Source organism: Oncorhynchus masou, chromosome 12, assembly GCF_036934945.1.
Source record: "Oncorhynchus masou masou isolate Uvic2021 chromosome 12, UVic_Omas_1.1, whole genome shotgun sequence".
NCBI lineage: Eukaryota > Metazoa > Chordata > Actinopteri > Salmoniformes > Salmonidae > Oncorhynchus > Oncorhynchus masou.
This window is the reverse complement of record NC_088223.1, coordinates 47,796,036-47,822,105: the sequence shown is the minus strand read 5'-3', so window position 1 is coordinate 47,822,105 and position 26,070 is coordinate 47,796,036. Positions and strand designations below refer to the sequence as shown.

The following is a 26,070-nucleotide window of genomic DNA, read 5'->3' as shown; positions in this document are numbered from 1 at the left end:
ACAAAGTGCTATACAGAAACCCAGCCTAAAACCCCAAACAACAAGCAATGCAGGTGTCTAAGCATCAGGATATATGATAAACAGAGTAGCAGCAGCATATATGATGATTGTATGTGAGTGTGTGTGAGTGTGCATAGTGTCAGTGCAAAAAAATATATATAAGGCTTGTAGCGTCATAAGGCTCGAGGCTGTAATCGCTGCCAAAGGTGCTTCAACAAAGTACTGAGTAAAGAGTCTGAATACTTATGTAAATGTGATATTTCAGTTCTATTTTTAATACATTTACAAACATTTCAAAAAAAGTTTTTGCTTTGTCATTATCAGGTATTGTTTGTATTTTAATCAGTTTTAGAATAAATCAAATCAATTTATATAGCCCTTCATACATCAGCTGATATCTCAAAGTGCTGTACAGAAACCCAGCCTAAAACCCCCAACAGCAAGCAATGCAGGTGTTGAAGCACGTTGGCTAGGAAAAACTCCCTAGAAAGGCCAAAACCTAGGAAGAAACCAGGCTATGAGGTGTGGCCAGTCCTCTTCTATAACAGAACATGGCCAAGATGTTCAAATGTTCATAAATGACCAGCATGGTCAAGCAATAGGTCTGGGACAGGTAGCACGTCCGGTGAACAGGTCAGGATTCCATAGCCGCTGGCAGAACAGTTGAAACTGGAGCAGGAGCACGGCCAGGTGGACTGAGGACAGCAAGGAGTCATCATGCCAGGTAGTCCTGAGGCATGGTCCTAAAGCTCAGGTCCTCCGAGAGAGAGAAAGAAAGCGAGAAAGAGAGAATTAGAGAGAGCATACTTAAATAAGGCTGTAACGTAACAAAATGTGGAAAAAGTCAAGGGTTCTGAATACTTTCCGAATGCATTGTATCTATGCCTACCACTCAAGTATCCCTGCACATTGTAAATATGGTATTGACTCTGACCCTGGAACTGACCCTGCATATAAAGTAGCTTACTTACTTTCTTGTGTTCTTCTTATTTCTATTTCCTGTGTGTTTTTGTCCTACTTTACTATATTTTATAATACTACTGATATTGATTGCTGCATTGTTGGGAAAGAGCTTGCAAGTAAGGCATTTCACTGTTCTTGTGCACATGACAAAACATGTTATAAAGGCTATTTAGAGACATTTCTATCTCCAGCACCACCCCAACATCTACAAAAAAAGAAAGATGGAGATAAGTGTTTCCATTGACATCATCAACCAATTTGATTAAAATCACATGATACACACCGATGATGTCATTGGAAACACTTATCTTCCTCAATTTTTTTTTATTACAAAACATAGAAACCATTTTCACATATGTTGGGGTGGGGCTGGAGATTATGAATATGAAGTAGAAAATGTTGACATTTCCCTTTAAGACTGTCATATGCATGACAAAACACAATACCTTAGTTACAAGAGAGATTTATTGATCAATGCAATATAAATATAACTGTTCAAAATATTCACGTCTGCCCATGTCATTCTTGAATGGAGTTTGAATGTCTAATTTAGAAACACCTCTAGGTTAACCTCTAAAAGTGACAACTTGAGGAATAAAAAAAAACCTGCGTTGAATAACACATTCACAAATGGCAAAAAAGACAGTAGAAAACAAATCATAGGGAATTAGGTTTTGCAGTGCTTGTCCTATATCTTTGTCGGTATAGTAAAGCTCAGGAAATATATACACTGCTCAAAAAAATAAAGGGAACACTAAAATAACACATCCTAGATCTGAATGAATGAAATATTCTTATAAAATAAATTTTTCTTTACATAGTTGAATGTGCTGACAACAAAATCACACAAAAATTATCAATGGAAATCAAATTTATCAACCCATGGAGGTCTGGATTTGGAGTCACACTCAAAATTAAAGTGGAAAACCACACTACAGGCTGATCTAACTTTGATGTAATGTCCTTAAAACAAGTCAAAATGAGGCTCAGTAGTGTGTGTGGCCTCCACGTGCCTGTATGACCTCCCTACAATGCCTGGGCATGCTCCTGATGAGGTGACGGATGGTCTCCTGAGGGATCTCCTCCCAGACCTGGACTAAAGCATCCGCCAACTCCTGGACAGTCTGTGGTGCAACGTGGCGTTGGTGGATGGAGCGAGACATGATGTCCCAGATGTGCTCAATTGGATTCGCCAGTGGCGAATTTGCCAATCTTGGTGATCTCTGGCAAATGCCAGACGTCCTGCATGGTGTTGGGCTGTAAGCACAACCCCCACCTGTGGACGTCGGGCCCTCATACCAACCTCATGGAGTCTGTTTCTGACCGTTTGAGCAGACACATGCACATTTGTGGCCTGCTGGAGGTCATTTTGCAGGGCTCTGGCAGTGCTCCTCCTTCCACAAAGGCGGAGGTAGCGGTCCTGCTGTTGGGTTGTTGCCCTCCTACGGCCTCCTCCACGTCTCCTGATGTACTGGCCTGTCTCCTGGTAACACCTCCATGCTCTGGACACTACGCTGACAGACACAGCAAACCTTCTTGCCACATCTCGCATTGATGTGCCATCCTGGATGAGCTGCACTACCTGAGCCACTTGTGTGGGTTGTAGACTCCGTCTCAGGCTACCACTCGAGTGAAAGCACCGCCAGCATTCAAAAGTGACCAAAACATCAGCCAGGAAGCATAGGAACTGAGAAGTGGTCTGTGGTCCCCACCTGCAGAACCACTCCTTTATTGGGGGTGTCTTGCTAAATGCCTATAATTTCCACCTGTTGTCTATTCCATTTGCACAACAGCATGTGAAATTTATTGTCAATCAGTGTTGCTTCCTAAGTGGACAGTTTGATTTCACAGAAGTGTGATTGACTTGGAGTTACATTGTGTTGTTTAAGTGTTCCCTTTATGTTTTTGAGCAGTGTATATATTTTTAAATACATATTGAACCCCTTATTTTTGTTGGCACAAAACTACCTCCTTACTTTCATTCATTTCTATGAGTTCCGTGACTCTTGTGGAGGTCGTAGAGCAAAACAAAGGACAACATTGTGTTTGTGAGAGTCTCATCTGTCAATAGGGTGGTGATATTAGTTTGTAAGCCGTTTAGACATTTTCGTTAGAAGGCCGATTTTCGGGATGTCTCATAGTCTGACAAACACCGCTGTAGCTCGGCCACCTTCCACCGCAGTTGCGGACAGCCAACATAGGCAGATGCCCATGCAAAAAAAACACATCTCTTGCTTAAACTGACAAATTAATTGCTGGGCAATTGTGCGCCGCCTCAAAGGTCTCCCGGTCATGGCTGGCTGTGACACAGCCTGGGATCAAACCCGGGTCTGTAGTGACGCCTCAAGTACTGAGATGCAGTGACTTAGACCGCTGCGCCACTCGGGAGGTCTAAACTGACATATTTTGATGGGGATTTTTTTAGTATGTTACACTTAAGGATTAAAAAACATAATGTAAAACATTTGCTCTTGGACCTTCCCACCATTTCCAAGGCAACCCCAATAATTAATATTTAAGTTGACCACTGCTGGTGTTTTTCTGGCCTGCCAGATGCGAGAGCATATCCTTGCATCTGTGGTGGAGCTTATAGAGAGAAACTGTGAGTCTGAGAAACAGTGTCTACAGGTTCAGACAGAACACTGCTCACACATCATCTCCTTCACCTTTGACACACAGGTCCTCGAACGCTACAAACACACCTGCTACGACTGGACACACTCAAAGGTGGGGAACACACACAAAAAACACAATGTCATGTTCTTGAGTTCTGTTCTTGAATTCTATGTCATGCTCTTGAGTACTTCTTTGTTACTGAGTTCTATAGTACATTATCAAAATTATCATCAAACATATCATACCAAAATCATTGGCATTAATATGGAGTTGGTCCCAGCGTTCCAATTAATCCCAAAGGTGTTCAATGTGGTTGCGGTCAGGGCTCTGTGCAGGCCAGTCAAGTTCTTCCACACCAATCTCGATAAACCATTTCTTTACAGACCTCGCTTTGTGCATGGGGGCATTGTCATGCTGAAACAGGAAAGGGCCTTCCCCAAATCGTCTGTCATTGTATGCTGTAGCGTTAAGATTTCCATTCACTGGAACTAAGGGACCTAGCCCGAACCATGAAAAACAGCCCCTGACCATTATTCCTCCTTCACCAAACTTTACAGTTGGCACTATGCATTCGTGCAGGTAGCGTTCAACTGGCATTCGCCAAACCCAGATTCGTCCATCGGACTGCCAGATAGTGAAGCGTGATTCATCACTCGAGAACGCGTTTCTACTGCTCCAGAGTCCAATGGTGTTCGGCATTCCACATGCTGATCTTAGGCTTGTGTCCGGCTGCTTGGCCATGGAAACCCATTTCATGAAGCTCCCGACGAACAGTTACTGTGCCGACGTTGCTTCCAGAGGCAGTTTGGAACTCGGTAGTGAGTGTTGCAACTGAGGACAGATGATGATTATTATATATTCAAACGTATGTGGACATAATGGGGAAAGGAGGCACAGGGAGTGTGGCACAGGGAGGGTTGTCAATATCACTGGAACAGAATTGGCAATTGCAGTGATGGAAGGGGGTGAGCACTCGGCAGTCCCATTCTGTAAGCTTGTGTGGCCTACCACTTTGTGGCTGAGCAGTTGTTGCTCCTAGAGGTTTCCACTTCACAATAACAGCACTTACAGTTGACCGGGGCATCTCTAGCATAGCAGAAATTTTACAAATTGACTCATTGGTAAGGCAGCATCCTATGACGGTGCCATGGTGTCAGTCCCCTGCCAATGTTTGTCTATGGAGATTAAGTGGCTGTGTACTCGATATTATACACCTGTCAGCAATGGGTGTGGCTGAAATAGCCAAATCCACTCATTTGAAGGGGTGTCCACATACTTTTGTATATATAGTGCATGTCAAGTTTGAGTTCTATGTGCCCCCCTGTGCATTATCAGTGGGCGAAGAAGCACCTCTACCTGTTACCTGTGTGAAGAGAAGATTCCACTGGAACGGTGAGGACGACTAGCACTGTCCGGACCAACAAGTTCTAGTCTTTCACTCAAACCTGTATGCATATTCAATAGTCAGTCCCTATTTATGTCAAGCTGATCCAATACAGTGTTGTTAAACAGATGTGTAATTATCTGTAGCTACACAATTACAGTTCTCACAATCTCAATGGAACAGCAATGTCTCTATGCAGAGCCATTGATAAAGTGGGTAGAAATCTGAAGAGAAACCTTTGAAGACCTTTCCTGACTTTTCTTTACAAACGAGTCACGTCATCAACCAGAGGCAAGACAGAGGACACACACACACACAACACTGGCTTGCACAAATCATCCATTTAATTGAGGTCTCTATTGTGTTTCATTATGTACAAATCTCCTGAAAACAAAGCTGTTGGGATGAACACTCAGACAGCTGATGGTTCCTACAAAGTTCTCTATGTCAGACAAGACAGGATGTTGCCGTCAGCTCCTTGGACACGGACAGCAGGGCTGAGGTCAATTCCAATAAAGAATTGTAAGTTCTAGAAGTTGAATTGAGAAATTCCATTCTAGAATAGGAAAAAGTAACTTTCGTTTTCAAAGGCACTTTAATTCAGAATTCCAGTTCACATACTGACAGATTGCAATTGTCCTCTACGGCTGACTGAGATAATACTGTAGTGGACACAGAAAGCTGATACACTTTATGTTTCAATGGAAGAGATGTAATACTGTACCGAATTAAGCTGGAATCGAAAGTCAAACAAACAAAAAGCACTTGCTTGTTTGTCGTAAAGAAGGGGTGTTGTAACCGTGGGGAGAGTCTGCTATAATTTAAAAAAAACAGAAAAGTGCTCCTTCCTCTTTAATGATACACTTAAATGAATAGTACAAGAAACTATATCATGTTATAAAGGCGCCGTAACAATCCTGTTTTTCCATCTACAAATCGGACTAAAAACAAGGCTTGTTCTTCAAATAAACATGGGCTTTATTTAGAACTGTTCCAGTGCACTCAATTTTGTACACAAATAGTTTGGACTTGTAATCAACACAAACCGGCACATTTTATATGGACTGTTGTCTGTAGTGTCCATTGTTGATCATGACATTCATTTGTCAGAGGAGCAATAAAGTAATTTATATACTCTATTCCTTTCTATTTTTTTTTTTTACACATCATGGGCAGCACACAGTCTTTGAGACAGTAGAGTGGTCCCACGTCTGGGAGTGGAAAATATTTTGTGCATCTCAGATTGTTCTGGCAATTCTCACAAAGAAAATTCATGTTTTAAATGCTTTTTACATGTATCACAAACCATTTTTGATAAAATAATGATGGAAGGGTCATTTTATTCCCTTTTAAAAAGATCCCTCCTGTAAGACCCTATGATCGTAAACTGTACGGACATCTTGGTGTCATAGTCCTTGTAGTGTGCTCTAAAATATGGAGTATGTCTATATTCTGAACAATAAAAGCACTCGTTTTTGTTCTGGTGGCTTTGGGCAGTATTTCTAGAGTCTGACATTCATTTTGCTGTCTATGTTGAAGTGACATGTTGGGAGGTGTGGGAAGAGGGCCTTCACTACATCCTGTTGCAGCCTTTTGGTTGGTTTAGTGCACGTGTCAAACTCATTCCACGGAGGGCTGAGTGTCTGGGTTTTTGCTCCTCCCTTGTACTTGATTGATGAATTAAGGTCCCTAATTAGTAAAGAACTCCCCTCACCTGGTTGTCGAGGTCTTAATTGAAAGAAGAAAAAAAAACGCTGACACTAGACCCTCCATAGATTGAGTTTGACACCCCTGGTTTAGTGTATCAGAATAGCCTGATCCCAGCTGTTGATCTGTGACCGACAGGTCAAAGAGCAGGTGAAGTCGTGACAGAGATTTGTTTTGATTGGTCAGGAACAGTTCTGATGTTGTCCTGGCGACCCTTAGATCAGATAACATCCACTGTGGCACTTACTGTGTCCTCAAAACAGAGGGAGGAGAAACAGGTAGGCAGACAAGAATAGAGGTGGGTAAAATAGATCCTGGGTGAAATAGACACTGGTCCTGGGTTAGTTTAGCATTTTCTCAACTAATGGTGAAGGTCAAGATTTAAGGAGGGTAAGCTGATCATAGATCCATACCTTGGGGCAACTTCAGCCCAGAGCAGGAAAATAGAAAGGGGGCAAAGAAGGCAGGTAGTGAAAACCTTAAGCGAGTCTGGAGGCCAAAGTAGTGTAGATCAGAACTCTGGGTGGGAGGGAACGGGCAAGAGAGGGGAGGAGAGAGAGCGGAGAGATAAAGGAAGTAAATGCTATAGAGCCGTGTTTCTTAAATCCTGGTCCTATGGACGCTAAGCGGTGAACATTTATTTTTGTTTTGCACTAGCACTACCAGCACTCTAGACTAACTTTTTCAGTTGATGGCACATGATTTGGTCAAACCAATTTTTTTTTAAATAATAAATTGGTAGCGACCTGATCTGTGTTCCATAATGTACCTGCATTCCATAAGGAACCAGGCTAATAATGACTGGTCATCTTTTAAATTAGCATGCCCTTGCAGGGCTTGACATTCAGGTAAAGTGCCAGTGGCACACCAGGCCAGTGGCAACTCAAAGCTACTAACCTGAATGGAAAAGAATACTGGCCCGAGAGAGCGGATGTTGCGCACACCATTGGAATGTTCTTTTGCGGGCTGAGCAAGTAGCCTAAAATCTACCTTTGCTCAATCTCAAAAATGATGTTTTTGTTCGCTATGTTAAACAGTCACACTACAGTTGTAAGGCCGATAAAATCTGTTTTCCCAATTTTATTTTCCAGGTTTTCGAGTTCTCCAAGTTTTTCCCCAGGTTCACACTCAATCACACCTTTTTTATTTTATATGTTGGGATGTTCCAAGTCCACAACAATGCTTAAATTGAGGTCTGGGTGTTGCCCTTTAATTAAACTGCACACCTAGCAAGAGACCCTTGTGTTTAGCTAGCAGTGTTTTTGTACTGTACAGTGTAGGCTAAATGTGATTGTAGTCCATTTGAAAAACAAATACCCCATGATTGAATCAACTCATCATGATATCATTCTGCCAGGTAGACTTCATTTGCAGAAATTGGGAAGGTTTTTTGTGAAAGCCTTTAGTAATGTTCATTCAAACTGCGCATGATGACTGAATTGCGCATCGCAAAGATTCAATCAAAGATTCAATCAAGACATCGGACTAAACTTTTTGAATACCTGGTCTGCATACCCATTGTTGCATACACATTGCTGTTTGAATAATTCTTGATAATTAAAAAAGAAAGCTAATTGTGAACCAAAAACTAACGTGACCAGACCAAAAAAATATATAAAATCACTGGCACCCTAACGATCAATTAAAATTGGTGTCGCACTACCAAGTCAAAGGGTTGCAAATGCGAGTGTTGCCTTTTGAGCCCTGACTACGCAGCGGACTCAAATTATCAAGTCATCATCAAGCTTTGATGATTTTAAAAATCAGGTGTGTAGTGCTAAGGCAAAAAACTAAAACATACAGCTTTTGGGTCCCCAGAAACAGGATTAAGAAACACTGAGTAGTTCGTTAGCTAAGCTCTAGGTGGGTCAAGTAACAGGTTGATTGAGAATTAGAACTCTGTGTGTAGAGGATGGCTGTAGTCCATGTTCCCTAGTGGGCTTTCACTGGGCTTCATAAACACCCCCTCCATGGCCCTCCACAGGCTGTGCTGGCTGGGGCCCGTCATAGCGTGCACCTCCCTCTGCCCGTGGATGGGCCGGCCGTACTGCTCCCCCGTAACAGATAGCAACGTATCAGTGGAGGCATGCTGGAAGCGGACGGCTTCCTCACGCTCCCATACCAACCCTTCGCACTGCACCATCCACTCATCCAGGTGGTCGCCCTCGCCCTCCTCACCAAACGCACTCACCTCCTGAGAGGGGGGGGGAAGAGAGTGTCAGAGAAAGCATCATACAATGTTATCTTCTTGGTATTGTAGTTAGTGATTGAGGGGGGAAGACAGAGCAGGGGTTCAAACCAGTTACAGGTTTAAGACAGTATACCACACCACCTCCTGTGCCATTAAAGGGGAATTTCACTGCTGCTCTATTTCACTATATACAGTATGTCCATTAATGTTATGAACATATCATGTACGATAACACACTGTCTGCGCTCTTTAGGTCCTTAACTGAAGTGTTTGTTCCAACTGTGTAGGAGTCAAAATAAGAATACTGGAAGAGATGAGACCTGCACACAGTCAGAAAATTGAATAAATCATGGAGAACATGACGTTTTAATAAACCTCTTTGTTTTGCATTCAAGCCTCAGACTGTTACAATAATTTGACAATGTGCAGGTCTGCATCTCTTCCATGAAAATTTCTTCACTACACATATACAAGCGTTTCTGCATCTCAGCGGTAGAAACGGGCCAGCTACAGTTCCTGGTTGTAAGCAAACCACAATATCCAGAATTCATAGCGATTTCATTGTTGATTTCACCGTTGATGTTTACACAATTGATGTGAAAAATATCAAAATGTCTGTTTGTAGCCAGCAATTTCAGCCAGAGGATTTCGAAACGGAACTGAAGAATCAACTGATGGGGTTGCCATGTTGTTGAACATGTACGCTATTCCATTAATTTTCCCCTTTACTTCAAAAGAGGAAGGTACCTGAACAGCGCAGCAGAAAAGAGGACATGGTTGTTTGAATGTTAAATGACGAGACAGAGGCATTGATGCGAGTAACCAGTCTTGTTCAGTACATGACAACACATCCAGGTATCTCAAGCACCCCGGTAAAACACAAGAGTTGCAGTAATGAACATTTACCAACAGATGGCATCACTGTGCCATCTTACACCCATAACAATGGTAACTAAACTACATTTGTTTATCTAAACCAAAATCTAGCTAGCTTTCTTAATACACTGGCTAGACATTCCAAAGCATATAAATGTAATTAGCTAGCTACTATCTGGTGAAGTGATTTGTAACTTTGCAAGCTAACGTTAGCTTTGTTTGGTTAAGTTAGCCTCTGCGGTAGTAAGCTAGCTAACGTGACAATGTGTTCTCTTTAGAGTACTATCCCATCAACATCTTCAGAGGCATCATCAAGCTCAGCAGCAGGAACTAGTGTGACTCGCCTTCTAAAATCATACTAAAATCGGTCCATGACGAGCAAATAAATATACTGGAGCTAGGCATAATCATGGTCCGTGTCTTGTCATAGTTGGCTCCAACTTCTACTCTAGTTCTCGCTCTATTACAGAGGCTTACTTGACTGTTCATGCAAGGTTTGATGTCTACTTTGGAGAAGGAAGGTATTAGTAAGGAGGGTGCGCATTGTGTTTAGGTTAGCATGCATGATCTTTTGAAAAATCACCAATACATGAAACAGTCTACAAGTGCTCCTCAAACTTTTCATATATTGTGTAGCAAAACATACATAAGTTAGGGGATAGATCAGCTTTAATATTGCAGATACATTGACATCCACCAATTTCTCTCTCAACTATGAAATAACACATGGAATCACGTAGTAACCAAAAAGTGTTAAAATTCAAAATATTTTATATTTGAGATTCTTCAAAGTAGCCACCCGTTGCCTTGATGACAGCTTTGCACACTCTTGGCATTCTCTCAACCAGCTTCACCTGGAATGCATTTCCAACCGTCTAGAAGGAGTTCCCGCATATGCTGAGCACTTGTTGGCTGCTTTTCCTACAATCTGCAGTCCAACGCATCCCAAACCATCTCAATTGGGTTGAGGTCGGGTGATTGTAGAGGCCAGGTCATCTGATGCAGGACTCCTTTACTCTACTTCTTGGTCAAATAGCCCAAAAATATAGCCTGGAGGTGTGTTGGGTCATTGTCTTGTTGAAAAACAAATGATAGTCCCCCTAAGCCCAAACCAGATTGGACGGTAGCTGCAGAATGCTGTGGTAGCCAAGCTGGTTAAGTGTACCTTGAATTCTAAATAAATCACAGACAGTGTCACCAGCAAAGCATCATCACATCTCCTCCTTCATGCTTCACAGTGGGAACCACACATGCAGAGATCCATTCACCTACTCTGCATCTCACAAAGACACGGCGATTGGAACAAAAGGTCTGGAATTTGGACTCAGACTAAAGGACAGATTTCCGCCGGTCTAACGTCAATTGCTCGTGTTTCTTGGCCCAAGCAAGTCTGAAATGCAACAAGTTCAATGATTTTACTGATTTACAGTTCATAGGGAAATCAGTCAATTTAAATAAATTCATTAGGCCCTAATCTATGGATTAATGATGTCAGGGGAGCAGCCATAGTTTGGTCTGGGAGAGCATAAGCCCACCCAGGCCAGTTGGACGTACTGCCAAATTCTCTAAAATGAAGTTGGAGGTTTATGGTAGAGAAATTAACATCCTTTTTTAAATCTGGGAACAGCTCTAGTGGACAATCCTGCAGTTAGCATGCCAATTGCACGCTCCCTCAAAACATCTGTGACATTGTGTTAGAGTGGACTTTTATCGTCCCCAGCACAAGGTGATTTGACACACCTGTCAGGTGGATGGATTAACCTGGCAAAGGAGAAATTATCACTAAGAGGGATGTAAACAAATTTGTGCACAAGATGAGATTTTTTTTTTGTGTGTATGGAAAACATCTTGGATCTTTTATTTCAGCTCATGAAACATGAGAGCAACACTTCACATTTTCTCCCCAATTGGTAGTTACTGTCTTCTCCCAATGCTGCAACTCCCCTACGGACTCGGGAGAGGTGAAGGTCGAGAGTCATGCATCCTGCGAAACACAACCCTGCCAAGCCGTACTGCTTCTTGACATACTTCTCGCTTAACCCAGAAGCCAGCCGCAACAATGTGTTGGAGGAAACACTTTCCAGCTGTCGACTGAAGTCAGCTTGCAGGTGCCCGGCCTGTAGTGACGCCTCAAGCACTGCGATGCAGTGCCTTATACCGCTGTTCCACTCGGGAGGCTGCTCTTGCTTTTCATGAGAATGGAGCATGGCATGTTTAGCTTGTTGTTGGCTAATCATAAGTCAAAGCGGCAATAGGCTACAGTCATAGAGTCTCCATGTGTGGCAAAAGTTATGAGACATCTAATCAATGGAAGATGGAATTAAAATGACGGAATACAAAGCTAAAGGAGAAGGAAGGGCTACAACGCCCAAGAGCCAACAGGTATGCTGCTATTCTGAATGGAGATATTTGTACTAAAAACAGGGAAAACCCATGACTCGCTCCATTGAAAAATGGTCACCAGAATCAAAGATTATACTACAGGACTGCTTTGCTAATGGCTTCATTAGAAAATGTATCGGCGACGTTGTCCCCAGTGAGGGTTCGCTGCATCCCCAATTAAAAGCCCTGGATTAACACAGAGGTTGGCGCTGAACCTAGACAGGAAAGGGCAACTACACACAGAGTTATCGTGGACAACCCTGAGGCTACGTCCAAGGACAGGAAAAAAGTACAAGAAGTTCCGCTGTCACCTCCGCAGAGTCATCAAATGAGCAATATAGGAATAAGGACAATATAAGAATAAGGTGGAATCAAACGACACAGGCTACAACCGGATTGACTGACCTTCATTTTATGCAAGCTTTGACAACAACATTGTGCTGGGTGTGAGGGCCGCCGCCAAACCAGGGTGATCTCGCTCTCCGAGGCCGACGTGAGAAAGGTCTTTAAATCAGGTCAACGGCCGCAAGATTGCAGGGCCCGACGGTATTCCAGGGCGTGTTTTCAGAGCATACGTAGAACACAGTTGGCATATTCACGGTGATTTGCAACCTCACCTTATCCCAGCATGGTTACAACTTGCATACCACCCCAACAGATCCATAAATGACGCAATCTCAATTGCTCTCCACACTGCCCTCAACCATCTAGATGAGAGGAAAACCTATGTGAGAATGCTGTTTATTGACTACAGCTCAGGGTTCAACACCATTGTCCCCTCCAAGCGCTTCACCAAGCTTAGGACTCTGGGTTTGAACACCTCCCTCTGCAAATGGATTGTGGATTTCCTGACGGGCAGACCCCAGGTGGTGAGGGTAGGAAACATTACCTCCGCCACACTAACCTTCAACATAGGGGCCCCACAGGGTTGTGTGTTTAGTCCCCTCCTGTACTTCCTGTTCACGCACAAATGCAGCACCATTAAGTTTGCTGAAGATCACCAGCGATGATGAGTGCCATGCTTTTTGCGCTATACTCGACTTGAGTGGGTTGAGTCACTGACGATCTTCCTATCTGGTCTTGCGCCCCCTCGGTCTCGTACTGTGGATAAAATATTTGTGGTCTGTTGATATCATTCTAGTGGTGTGGTGCCTGTGCTTTGGCAAAGTGGGTGGGGTTATATCCTGCCTGGTTGGCCTTGTACGGGGCCACACTCTCCCCTGACCCCCCCCCCCCGTCTCAGCCTCCAGTATCTATGCTGCAATAGCCTATGTGCCAGGGGCTAGGGTCAGTCTGTTATATCTGGTGTAATTCTCCCGTCGTATCTGGTTTCCTGTGTGAATTTAAATATGCTCCCTCTAATTCTCTCTCTCCCTACAGGAGGACCTGAGCCCGAGGACCACGCCTCTGGACTACCTGGCCTGCTCATGCTACTGATCCAGTTTCAACAGCGGCTATGGAACCCTGACCCGGTCACCGGATGTGCTACCTTGTCTATTTGATTGATAGATACAGGGAGGCAGTCAGTAACCTGGCAGTGTGGTGCCTGAACAACAACCTCTCCCTCAATGTAAAACTATGGAGCTGATCGTGGACTATAGGAAACGGGGGGAGGGGCACACCCCCATCCACAGGGCTGCAGTGGAGCAGGTCGAGAGCTTCAAGTTCCTCAGTGTCCAAACCATTGTCCAAATACATGGGCACATCCAGGACATCTATATCAGGTGGTGTGGGAGGAAGGCCAGGAAAATGGTTAAAGACTCCAAACACCCAAGAATATTCTATTCCACACGGCAAACGGTACCAGTGCATCAAGTCTGGCACCAACAGGCTCTTGAACAGCTTTTACCAAGCAATAAGACTGATAAATAGCTAACAAAATAGCGACACCTACTGAGTTAACCGTATATCTTTATTGACCGGCAATTTTTATGTCTACGCACACTCACAGGGCCCTACACACACGCTCATATATTTATACTGACTCCACACACACACACACCCACTCACATACAAGCTGCTGCTATTCTGTTTCTTATACCCTTTTGCCTTGTCACCTTACCCGTGGATACATATCTCCATTACTCCAGTATCCCTGCACATTGAAAATATGGTATTGGAACTAGAGGTCGACCGATTAATCGGAATGGACGATTAATTAGGGCCGATTTCAAGTTTTCATAACAATCGGAAATCGGCATTTTTGGGCGCCGATTTTGCCGGGGTTTTTTAACACCTTTATTTAATCTTTATTTAACTAGGAAAGTCAGTTAAGAACGCATTCTTATTTTCGATGTCGGCCTCGGAAAGAGGCAGAATGACAGATTTTTACCTTGTCAGCTCGGGGAATTCAATCTTGCAACCTTACAGTTAACTAGTCCAACGCTCTAACCACCTGCCTCACAAGGAGCCTGCCTGTTACGCGAATGCAGTAAGCCAAGGTAAGTTGCTAGCTAGCATTAAACTTATCTTATAAAAAACAATCAATCATCAACTTAACCATCAACATCAATGCCTTTTAAAATCAATACACAAGTATATATTTTTAAACCTGCATATTTAGCTAAAAGAAATCCAGTTTAGCAGGCAATATTAACCAAGTGAAATTGTGTCACTTCTCTTGCGTTCACTGCACGCAGAGTTAGGGTATATGCAGCAGTTTGGGCCGCCTGGCTCTTTGCGAACTAATTTGCCAGAATTTTACGTAATTAAAGGTTCTGCAATGTAACAGGAATATTTAGACTCATGGATGCCACCTGTTAGATAAAATACAGAACGGAATAAACGTTTTGTTTGCGAGGTGATAGGTCAAATCCGGAAACTAAGGCTCGCATTTCTGTGTGTTTATTATAGTTAAGTCTATGATTTGATATTTGATAGAGCAGTCTGACTGAGGGGTGGTAGGCAGCAGCAGGCTGGTAATAGTCAAAGGTATATGGTTTAGAGAGAAATAGTCAAAGCGTTATAATTCCTGTAATAACTTGCGGCTGAACTTGAAAGGGGTTCCTTCGTTATTTTACCGTTCATGTCTTCCATAGAGAATGTCTTGATCTACCTCAAATAAACGTCTGTGTTTCGTGCAGGCTTAAACCACCTCAGCATTTTGATACCCGTGTAAATCTCACTAGGATAAGGTAACGTTTGTAAAAATATTTTCAGAAATCCACTCTCACAAAAGAAATTCTCTTGGCTTATATTTAGCCAATATTGATCAGAGTTACCTTGTCCTATGGATATCTACACAGTTCTAAAATTGGCAAGGTGGTGTAAGCTTACACGAAACACAGACCTTATTTTAAGTGAATCTAAAAATATCCTATGGAATAAATGAATGGAGGAACTGCTTTTCAGATTTTGCTAGAAGGGGTCATGGGAATTATGACTAGCACTTTGGTAGTCAATTCTTTTGACTGCAAAAGTGATCTTGACTCAGAAAAGGTTTGTGACCACTAACCTAAAGGCAACACACATATGCACAAACACACCCATGTCTGTGCGAGCTTAACGCTAGTACCAATGAACCCCCCTCCCCCCACCCCCTCCCCACCCCACTCCAATCCACTCGTGGGGAAACACTGGTGATCAATTTTGCCATTTCTTTTAGAAACAGTCATAGCCCAGCTCCAATATCTCCAGGCGGGGTTGTAATGCTTATATGTTGCATGTGACAGTTTGATAAATCCCAATCATTTATTGCGCACACAAATCCTAGAATCACAAACGCCAAATTTTAGTGAGAAATGTTTGCACGGTTGATAAATGAGGCCCCAGACCTCTTGGCTGAGGCGGTAATATGCTTATCTCCATACAGGGAGCCAGGCTACACTGTCTTTCAGAACAAAATAAATAAGTATAGACATGGGCTTCGTCCCAAATCACATCCTATTCCCTGGGCCCTGGTAAAAACTGTGCCCTAAATTGAGAACTATTTAGGATGCAGACATGATGTTTCCCCTGACCTGGTTGGAGGACAGCGGAGAAGCAAAGTAGTGGCTGTGCAGGTTGCGTCCGGTGTTGAGGTGGGTGAGGCGGATGGTCTGACCACACTTAACAGGAGTCCCACGGTGACATAGGGCCCCACTGGTGCCCCGTACACTCCAGTAACTGTTGCTGTCCTCCACTGTGGTCACCCCTGTCACTGACTGCTGCCCGCTACCTGGCAGGGGACACACAGAATTGAATACCCAGACAGAAATCAATACGCAAAGTCAGGCAAACAGACACATTAAAAAAAAGTACATGTAAGAACACCAGTCATTAACCTTGAGTGGACACACTCAAAAAGCAAGGAGGGACGGAGAGAGATAATCTAATCAAGCCATCCTGATGTTTCCATTTTCTCTGGCCAAGCCAGCTAGCAGCTAGCTGTAATGTATTGACTCACCAGATCCGTAGCGCACGTCGTGAGAGTGCAGTCTGACATTGTGCTTTACATTTAACAGCTTCACGACCGAGCCGCAAGTCACAAAGCTAAGTTCCGTTGCGAGCGATAGCACAAATAAACATGACAATAGGAAAAATCGAAATAAAAAGTGTGCGGGGCCAGTGCGTTTATCCATTACAGCTCTCCGCTGCCACTAAAATCAGCGACTGATATTAGTTTATTCTACGTCATCGAAATGGTACAGTGGCAAAGAAAGAGCGAATCTTCCTTCGCGCCTGCTGCTGGCGCGGAGTAGTTATTGCAGATTCGAGACATTACTGAGAAGTGATGGGACTTTTGAAGGTTTTGTTAGAGTTGAGTATTTCTGAGGCTTTGTCGTTTCTTATCGCTGGAAACAGTACTTTTAGTTCGTTATTTTTTACTTCAATCGCTGCAGAACGTAGTCGTAGGACTTGACGTTCCGCCCATGTCCACCAGAGGGAGGGGGTGAGATCCACGAGCTAAAACCCGCTTCTGTGACACAGCAGCGTTACGCCGGAAGTTTCCTCAACACCGGAACTCATCAGCCATTTCTATTATTAGAAGCTGCATGAAAAGATTGCAGACCAACACATCCTACGTTTCAAGGATTTAAATAAAGTATCGTCGCAGGGTTAGAAGTAAGTTATTTTAACAAAGGAGTTTGGTGACCAGTGAAATAATCCCGCGCCAAAAACATAAGAACAATATAGCCGTGACTCGACTGATTGTCCCCCTGGCTGGTTAGCTAACATATTGCTATTGTTAGCTGGCTTACTGCGAAGTGCAGCTAGCCTATGGGCCTTGTCTCCCAGTACCGTGATTTATCAACTTAACAGATTTCTGGTTGAAGTCAAGGGTACATACATCACAATTTATGGTTCATTATCAACGTTTATTGGGAAAATACTAGCCACATGGCTAGTAACGTAACGAATGCAGGTTGTGTGCTAGCTAGCCGTTTAGGAAGTTCAAAATTATGAAAAGGCATAGATAGCTATGTCTTTCCAGAGAGAGCATTATATACAACAGTAGGGGAAGTTGGCTAGAAACCCAAGCATCACGGGAGCAACAGTGGTTCCCTATCTAACGTTACTTAGGTAATGTTAGCGAAGTGTGCTGTTTGCACTTTCTGGTCACAGCTGTTTTGTCGTCTTTTGTGCGCGAGACGTCAATTATCTCTAGTCTAGGGGAACATTATGTTCCAGATTCGCGCAACTCGTTCTGTTCAGCAATCAATCCACGAGTCTCTTCTGGACATTAATCCGTGGGATTCAGTGCCATGTTATTGACTTCTTTGCAGCCCCGTCAACCCTGCATTCTCTAGTTTTCCTGGTTTGGTGCATCTTTGCAACTCTGAGACCAATATTCTCGGATGATACAAATTATCTCTAGCACAGTGGTTCCCACCCCACTTGGCCTATCCACAGGGAGGTACTTGAGAATAATCATGAGACCATAGGCCTACTGGTAAAACGCACACTAGGGGGTACTCCTGGCAGAGCAACATTACGTTGGGGATACAGCAACCAAAAAAGGTTGCGAGCCACACTACCACTCAAATTGTTTTAACCTCTAGTGTGTGTCTTGTGTTAACCTGTAGTGTGTCTGTCTGTCCAGGCCTTGCAGACATGTCTGACTTCATCGACAGTGAGGCTGAGGAGTCAGAGGAGGAATTTGAGGAGAAAGACCTGAAGCCCAAAAAGACCCAGGCGTTTATGGATGATGGTGAGCTTGAGCAGATGATTACAGTTGACTGATTTCTTATGTAATCATCAGAAGATGTGTGAGTATGACAAGTTTAATGTCTGTCAGCCCGGGCAATTCTTCTGTCATGTCTTCATCAGTCAGTTCTTGTGTGTGTGTGTGTGTGTTCATGAGCAAATGTGTTTGCGTGTGTGTTTAATGCTTCCTCCTCCTCCCCAAACAGAGGAAGAGGAGGAAGAGTTAAACACAGAGGACCAGGATGAGCACGGAAACCTGAGGGGGCTCATCGATGATGATGTGGATGAAGATGAAGAAGCGGAAGAAAAGAGGAGCGGAGGAGCGGGTAGCGGCAGCGACTCAGAGGATGAAGTCAGACACAGGCGCAAAAAACGCAGTGAGTTTGGGCTTCGGGGGCCTCACTTATAAACTTTGTGTACATTGCACTCTATATGTCTGCGTGCGCCATTTCTGAAAAGACTGAGATTTATAAACTTGGCGCAAGCCATACATACGCATGTTTCCACATTATAAATCAGACCCGCCCTGAAACTGTGCACACATGAACAAGTATTAAATCTCTGCATGTAAAATGCCCATCATTCACTTTTTATGGTGACAATAACACCCATATTTGCTATACTTTGGAAGTATTGGATTTAGGCTAAGGCAGTATCTAAAGGAAATAGAAATGGCGAACTTGATTAAATGTCTCTGGAAGTGTTGGCAGTGACGTTTTCTGCCGTTTCTGAACAATGTGAACCAATCGTTTGAATTCAATAATGTTTTTTGCGTTTACTTTTTCCCTGACCTAAATGTATGCCTACACCCAGTGGTAGCCTGAACACTGTATATTATAAACCATTCTCCCTTTCGGATGCATAGGTTAATATTTCAAATATTTTGATCTATCTAATATGCCCAATTAAATGCGCATGGTAATTTGTTGTAGGCTAAAGCTTCTTCTGCGATATGAACCAATCATGGCCAGAATAGGTGGTGAGGAATTTATTCTGCAATGGTTATGAAAATATGTATTATACATGGAACATTGTTTACTTGAGACATTTGAAATTACAGTAGGCTATTCAGTCGTACAATAGCCTACAAAAACATAAATGGAAAAGGTGAACCGTCTTTTCTACTGTTAAACTGCGCTCAGAGTCAGATTGCATAGAGCAAAATACTTGAGAGTTTATCTTTTTACTACTGTAAAGTGGGTCCAATTAAATGAGAGATGGGATGTTGTAGGGCCTATAGGCTACTTCGCGAGTACTTAAGCATTACAGTCAGAAAAGGTGAGGAATTTATTCTGCAATGGTTCTGAAAATAAAATAAATACGAATATTTTCCCTATGTCTAATTATTTGACATTCTAAAAATAAAACGCATCCATTTAAAAAAAAAATGTTTTTGCTCCTCACCAATGGCAAATGGCTGCATTCTTGTTAAGGTTTTCCTGTGGTTTTTTTTATGAATAAGCTTTTCATCATATCCCTCATTTGCACAACATACTTACTTGCCAGTTTGCAATTCAGTATTTCAACCACTAGCAGATGTGTGAACACATGTAGGCAGACTCAATAGCCTTGGCTTTTCTAATGACTGCCTCACCTGGTTCACCAACTACTTCTCTGATAGAGTTCAGTGTGTCAAATCGGAGGGCATGTTGTCTGGACCTCTGTCAGTCTCTATGGGGGTGCCACAGGGTTCAATTCTCGGGCCGACTCTTTTCTCTGTATATATCAATGATGTCGCTCTTGCTGCGGGCGATTCCCTGATCCACTTCTACACAGACGACACCATTCTGTATACTTCTGTCCCTTCCTTGGACACTGTGCTAACTAACCTTCAAACGAGCTTCAATGCCATACAACTCTCCTTCCTTGGCCTCCAACTGCTCTTAAACGCTAGTAAAACCAAATGCATGCTTTTCAACCGTTCCCTGCCCGCACCCACCCGCCCGACTAGCATCACCTGGACGGTTCCGACCTAGAATATGTGGACAACTATAAATACCTAGGTGTCTGGTTAGACTGTAAACTCTCCTTCCAGGCTCATATTAAACATCTCCAATCCAAAATCAAATCTAGAATTGGCTTTCTATTTCGCAACAAAACCTCCTTCACTCACACCGCCAAACTTACCCTATTAAAACGGACTCTCCTACCGATCCTCGACTTCGGCGATGTCATCTACAAAATAGCTTCCAATACTCTACTCAGCACCTTATACCACCCACCACTGCGACCTGTATGCTCTAGTCGGCTGGCCCTCGCTACATATTCGTCGCCAGACCCACTGGCTCCAGGTCATCTATAAGTCTATGCTAAGTAAAGCTCCGCCTTATCTCAGTTCACTGGTCAAGATAACAACACCCGTAGCACACATTCCAGCAGGTTTATCTCACTGATCATCCCCAAAGCCAACACCTAATTTGGCCACCTTTCCTTCCAGTTCACTGCTACCAGTGACTGGAACGAATTGCAAAAATCGCTGAAGTTGGAGACTTTTATTTCCCTCACCAACTTTAAACATCAGCTAACTGAGCAGCTAACCGATCGCTGCTGCTGTACATAGTCCATCTGTAAATAGCCTTCCCAATCTACCTACCTCATCCCCATACTGTTTTTATTTACTTTTCTGCTCTTTTGCACACCAGTATCTCTACTGGCACATAATCATCTGCTCATTTATCACTCCAGTGTTAATCTCCTAAATTGTAATTATTCGCTCCTATGGCCTATTTATTACCTACCTCATGTCTTTTGCACACACTATATATAGACTTTCTTTTCATTGACTTGTTTATGTTATTGGCTTGTTTATTGTTTATTCCATGTGTAACTCTGTGTCTGTGTCGAACTGCTTTGCTTTATCTTGGCCAGGTCGCAGTTGTAAATAAGAACTTTTTCTCAACTAGCCTACCTAGTTAAATAAAGGTGAAATAGATTTTTTTTAAAGCATGGTCTAAAGTTTACTGGGTGGTAAGCACATGCTCACTTCATTTTTATAAATACCAACGTATGTGTAAATACTGTTGGAATCACATTTTGGGTATATTTTGTACGTATGAACGGTTTATAAGCAAGGCCACTAGGCTTTTTAAGCGTTTCATTCCAAAAGGTTGTTCACTCCCTTCCACTTTGTGGATCTGATAGTCTTGTCTGGTAGATAAATGAAAACAATTTTATGGAAGCTCATTTCCGCTCTCTCTTGCCTCCCCACCACATACATCCCTCTCCTTTTTCCCCTCCCTCTCTCTCCCTTCCAACCTTTTACTGCCACTCTCTTCCCTCTTTCTCCTTCCCTCCCTCCAGACTATGATGACTACCTGGATGATGATGACCTGGACCTCATTGAGGAGAACTTGGGGGTCAAAGTCAAGAGGAGGGTAAGCAGACATATCCTCTCTGGCATGCTTTCAATCGGGAATCTAAGCCTATATTAATAAAGTCGCTGATCTAGAATCATATCCACCTTGGCTATATAATCATATCATTAGATCATATTAATTATTATCTAGAAGGAAAAACTGATCCTTTAGCAGATATCCTACTCAGAGATGCTTTGTTATTAAAATGACTCACGATTACTTGTTAGTAATGGCACACATTCAATTATCATATGAACGCATGGACCCTGGTTAAAAGCTCTCTCCCTCTGTGGCCCTGACAGAAGAAGAAGTATGACCGCGTGAAGCTGATGGATGATGATGAAGATGACGAAAAGGACCAGATTGCAGACGAGATCTTCCACGGAGGAGACGGAGAGGGGGAGCTGGAGGAGGGAGAGACCGTCGACCCGCCCCTCCATCGCCATGGTGAACGCCACGATGAAGAGGAGGAAGAGGAAGGAGAGGAGGAGTCAGGTTCTTACGATAATGCTAATAATGATACAGATTTAAGTATTTTTGAGAAACTAAAAGCTCTATTTAGGCAAATGTAAACATATTACAGGAAAGGGAATTATACATACTTTTGGATGAATACTTCGTGGTTGTGTAACTGATTTCAATAATTTCCTCAGATATTGACGACTTTATTGTGGACGACGATGGCCAGCCCATCACAAAGAAGAGAGGCAAGTTCTCAGGATACACGGACGCGTGAGTGTTCACACACACCTCTGTCAACTAGACAGAACGGTATGATTCCATTTGACCCAGTTCTTTCCTTCCTGCATACAGTGCATTCAGAAAATATTCAGACCCCTTGACTTTTTCCAATTTTGTTACGTTACAGCCTTATTCTAAAATTGATTAAATAAATAAAATACCTCAGCAATCTAAACACAGTACCCCATAATGACAAAGCGAAATAAGGTTTTTTGAAATTTTCCAAATGTCTTAAAAAGGAAAGAAAAATAAAATCTTTATTTACATAAGCATTCAGACCCTTTGCTGTGAGACTTGATATTGAGTTCAGGTGCATCCTGTTTCCATTGATCATTCTTGAGATGTTTCAACAACTTGATTGGAATCCACCTGTGGTAAATTCAATTGATTGAACATTATTTGGAAAGGCACACACCTTTCTATGTAAGGTCCCACAGTTGACAATGCATGTCAGAGCAAAGACCAAGCCATGAAGTCAAAGGAATTGGCTGTAGAGCTCCGAGAAAGGAATATGTCAAGGCACAGAGCTGGGGAAGGGTGCCAAAACATTTCTGCAGCAATGAAGATCCCCAAGAACCAAGTGGACTCCATTCTTAAATGGAAGAAGTTTGGAACCACCAAGACTCTTCGTAGAACTGGCCACCTGGCCAAACTGACCAATCGGGGAAAAGGGCCTTGGTCAGGGAGGTGACCAAGAACCCGATGGTCACTCTGACAGCTCTAGAGTTCCTCTGTGGAGATGGGATAACCTTCCAGAAGGACAACCATCTCTGCAGCACTCTACAAATCAGGTCTTAATGGTAGAGTGGGCAGACAACACTCCTCATGACAGCCTGCTTGGAGTTTACCAAAAGGCACCTGAAGGACTCTCAGACCATGAGAAACAAAATTCTCTGGTCTGGTGAAACCAAGATTGAACTCTTGGCCTGAATACCAAGCGTCATGTCTGGAGGAAACCTGGCACCATCCCTACGGTGAAGCATGGTGGTAGCGGCATCATGCTGTGGGGATGTTTTTCAGTGGCATGGACTGAGAGACTAGTCAGGATTGAGGGAAAGATGAACAAAGCAAAGTACAAAGAGATCATTGATGAAAACCTGCTCCAGAGCGCTCAAGACCTCGGACTGTGGCCAAGGTTCACCTTCCAACAGGACAACGACCCTAAGCCCACAGCCAAGAGAGTGCGGGAGTGGCTTCAGGACAAGTTTCTGAATGTCCTTGAGTGGTCCAGCCAGAGCCCGGACTTGAACCCAATCTAACATCTCTGGACACCTGGAAATAGCTGTGCAGCAACACTCCCCATACAACCTGACAGAGCTTGAGAGGATCTGCAGAGAAGAGTGGGAGAAACTCCCTAAATACAGGTGTGCCAAGCTTGTAGTGTCATACCCAAGAAGACTCCAGGCTGGAATCGCAGCCAAAGGTGCTTCAACAAAGTACCGACTGAGGGAACCTATACTTATGTAAATGTGATATTTCAGTTTTGTTTTTTGTAAATTTGCAAGAATTTTTAAAAACCTGTTATTGCTTTGTCGTGGGGTTTAGTGTGTAAATTGAGCGGGGGGAAATGATTTAATCCATTTTAGAATAAGGCTGTAACGTAGCAAAATGTGGAAAAGGCATCAAGGGGTCTTTCCGAAGGCGTTGTACATAGAAAGTGCAGAACAAACATTGAGAGTAGAGTCTTATTTAAAACTTACCCGTTCAAAGCAGCTATGATCTATTTATTTTATTTACGTACATTGGTTTATGAAGCAGCTCTTCAACATGCCTACCAAGATATGTACCTATGTATGAACTTAGGTATGAAGTGATCAAATAATACAAAATGGAGTCTCATCCTCTCCCGCACTCCTCCACACCCCATCCGTCTCTCTTCTTCATTCCTCTTTCCTCTTCTCCCCGTCTAAAGAGCCCTCCAGGAGGCCCAGGAGATCTTCGGCGGTGACTTTGACTTTGCAGAGTTTGATGCTGACGCAGCATATGACCAGGGTGAGGAAGAGGAGGAGGACCAGGACGAAGAGGGCTGGGACCGGCCCAAGAAGCAGACGAAGAGGAGAGTGGGGAGGAAGAGCATTTTCGAGATCTATGAGCCCAGCGAGCTGGAGAGTAGTCACATGACAGACCAGGACAACGAGATCCGCTCCACAGACATGCCAGAGAGGTTCCAGGTGTGTGAGGGGGGGGGGGTGTTTTTGTGAGTGAGGGTGTGTGTGTGTGTGTTTTGTCTGTTTCACCCTCCTGTGTCCTTGAATATAGTTGTGCCATCTCAATCAATCCCTGTGTGTGTGTCTCACCCTCTCTCTGTGTTCTGTTCTGTAGCTGCGCTCCATCCCAGTGAAGCCTGCTGAGGATAATGAGTTAGAGGAAGAGGCAGAGTGGATCTACAGAAATGCCTTCTCAACCCCCACCATCTCCATGCAGGTAGGAACCTCTGACCATACTGCACATTCACTTCATACATACTACACACTGACTACATACTCACACACTATCTTTGCCCACCCCACCATCTCCATACCAGTAGGAACCTCTGACCGTACTATAAAGCCCTAACTTACGATATGATATATCCAGGGCTCCAGAATAACATTTTCTCCTGGTGGCACTGGTGCAACTAAGTTTTTCAGTTGGTGGCACCAGGCCATGATTTGGTCACACTAGAGCTGTGGCGGTCACACATTTTCGTCAGCCGGTGATTGTCAAGCAAATAACTGTCGGTCTCACGGTAGTTGAACGTTAATAAACATAAACACATTTATCATCTGGCTTCCACATATGCTGACCCTTTGGAACATCTATATTTTAAAAAGTAATGAATCCATTATTTATTTTAGACAGATCTAAAGAAGCATGATATGAAGAAAATGTAGTCTATTTCAAAAGAACAGAATAACATACTCTTGAGTTGTCCTGATCAGGCTATGCGAAATGACTGTGGGTTACACGAGTTCATTTAGCAGACAAGATTTGCTTAGAATTCCGTGGCATTATTTTCTAGTAATGAACAATACAATTGAACAAAGCTGAATAAAATCAAAAGGATATTTTCTGAAACGTTTTGAGGGCGTGTCCACGTGGCTATTCTTCGTTTAACAAAGAAATAGGTATTCCTATATGCTTAATTTAGAGTTATTAATCTATCTTTAGTTGTTCAACAAAAGTTGGGCCATATGTTTTGATTTTTAATACATTGTAAGGCTACATGATGCGAAACAGTTGCTTTAAAGGCATGAGCCTCTGCTTTGTTTATTGCGCAGGCTGTACACACGACATCAGTCACTCATTCACAATTTGACTTGATAATGCCTAAACTTTTGCAGTGACATATTGTCACCCATCAGACTATTCTTGATTTCATATTGTCTTTACATATACTAAATAATATGTGGCATTTTATTTAGAATGGACCATTATCATGCACCTGTATCGAAACAGGGGCAGTTGGAAAAAATGAGTGTCATCTATGCACTTAAATAGCGAAAGGAGGATGCTTTTCCCTTTGGTTTATTTTCATGCCAGTCAGGTAGGCTATACTCCTGTGGTATATAATCAATGTACTTAATATTAAGTTGAGAAATAAATATAGTAGGCCTAGCCTATAGAAAGCTGATCTTCCTCTTTTTAGGAGAGGCTATCACCTTTTTTTTCTTGCTCAATTGCATTGCCTGTTGAAATGTTGAGCTCATGGGCTCTCATGAAGTGTTTGATTTATTTTCATTGATGTC

The 26,070-nt window shown here is 43.0% G+C and overlaps 2 protein-coding genes across 3 annotated transcripts in view; one reads left to right on the top strand and one right to left on the bottom strand.

Annotated features, from left to right (window-relative positions):
* Window positions 1-5,285: 5,285 nt before the first annotated feature.
* On the bottom strand, window positions 5,286-16,730 carry LOC135550222 (stromal cell-derived factor 2-like). Its single transcript, XM_064980834.1, has 3 exons — window positions 16,504-16,730; window positions 16,079-16,275; window positions 5,286-8,864 (listed from the first exon to the last, which is right to left on the bottom strand). The coding sequence occupies exons 1-3, from the start codon at window positions 16,676-16,678 to the stop codon at window positions 8,562-8,564; spliced, it is 675 nt and encodes a 224-aa protein (XP_064836906.1). The 5' UTR covers window positions 16,679-16,730; the 3' UTR covers window positions 5,286-8,561.
* A 348-nt stretch (window positions 16,731-17,078) lies between these two features.
* The window catches only part of LOC135550221 (transcription elongation factor SPT6-like), a 48,253-nt gene continuing 39,261 nt past the window's right edge, over window positions 17,079-26,070 (top strand). Inside the window, exons 1-8 of one of the 2 annotated variants that reach the window (XM_064980832.1) lie at window positions 17,079-17,162; window positions 18,142-18,249; window positions 18,452-18,622; window positions 21,546-21,619; window positions 21,904-22,096; window positions 22,255-22,333; window positions 24,255-24,513; window positions 24,665-24,766. In XM_064980832.1, coding sequence (XP_064836904.1) covers window positions 18,153-18,249; window positions 18,452-18,622; window positions 21,546-21,619; window positions 21,904-22,096; window positions 22,255-22,333; window positions 24,255-24,513; window positions 24,665-24,766 — 975 coding nt within the window. In that variant the 5' untranslated portion in view covers window positions 17,079-17,162; window positions 18,142-18,152. Of the gene's footprint in view, window positions 17,163-17,190; window positions 17,381-18,141; window positions 18,250-18,451; window positions 18,623-21,545; window positions 21,620-21,903; window positions 22,097-22,254; window positions 22,334-24,254; window positions 24,514-24,664; window positions 24,767-26,070 lie in introns of those variants that run through there. The other variant, XM_064980833.1, reaches the window with a different exon arrangement.

Excerpts from the sequence above, each read along its gene's own strand:
- LOC135550222 (XM_064980834.1), bottom strand. The coding sequence starts at position 16,678 with ATGGATAAACGCACTGGCCCCGCACACTTTTTATTTCGATTTTTCCTA. Across the intron at positions 16,276-16,503 it reads CGACGTGCGCTACGGATCTG|GTAGCGGGCAGCAGTCAGTG; the intron begins GTGAGTCAATAC and ends GTCCCCTGCCAG. Across the intron at positions 8,865-16,078 it reads CTCCGCTGTCCTCCAACCAG|GAGGTGAGTGCGTTTGGTGA; the intron begins GTCAGGGGAAAC and ends CCCCCCTCTCAG.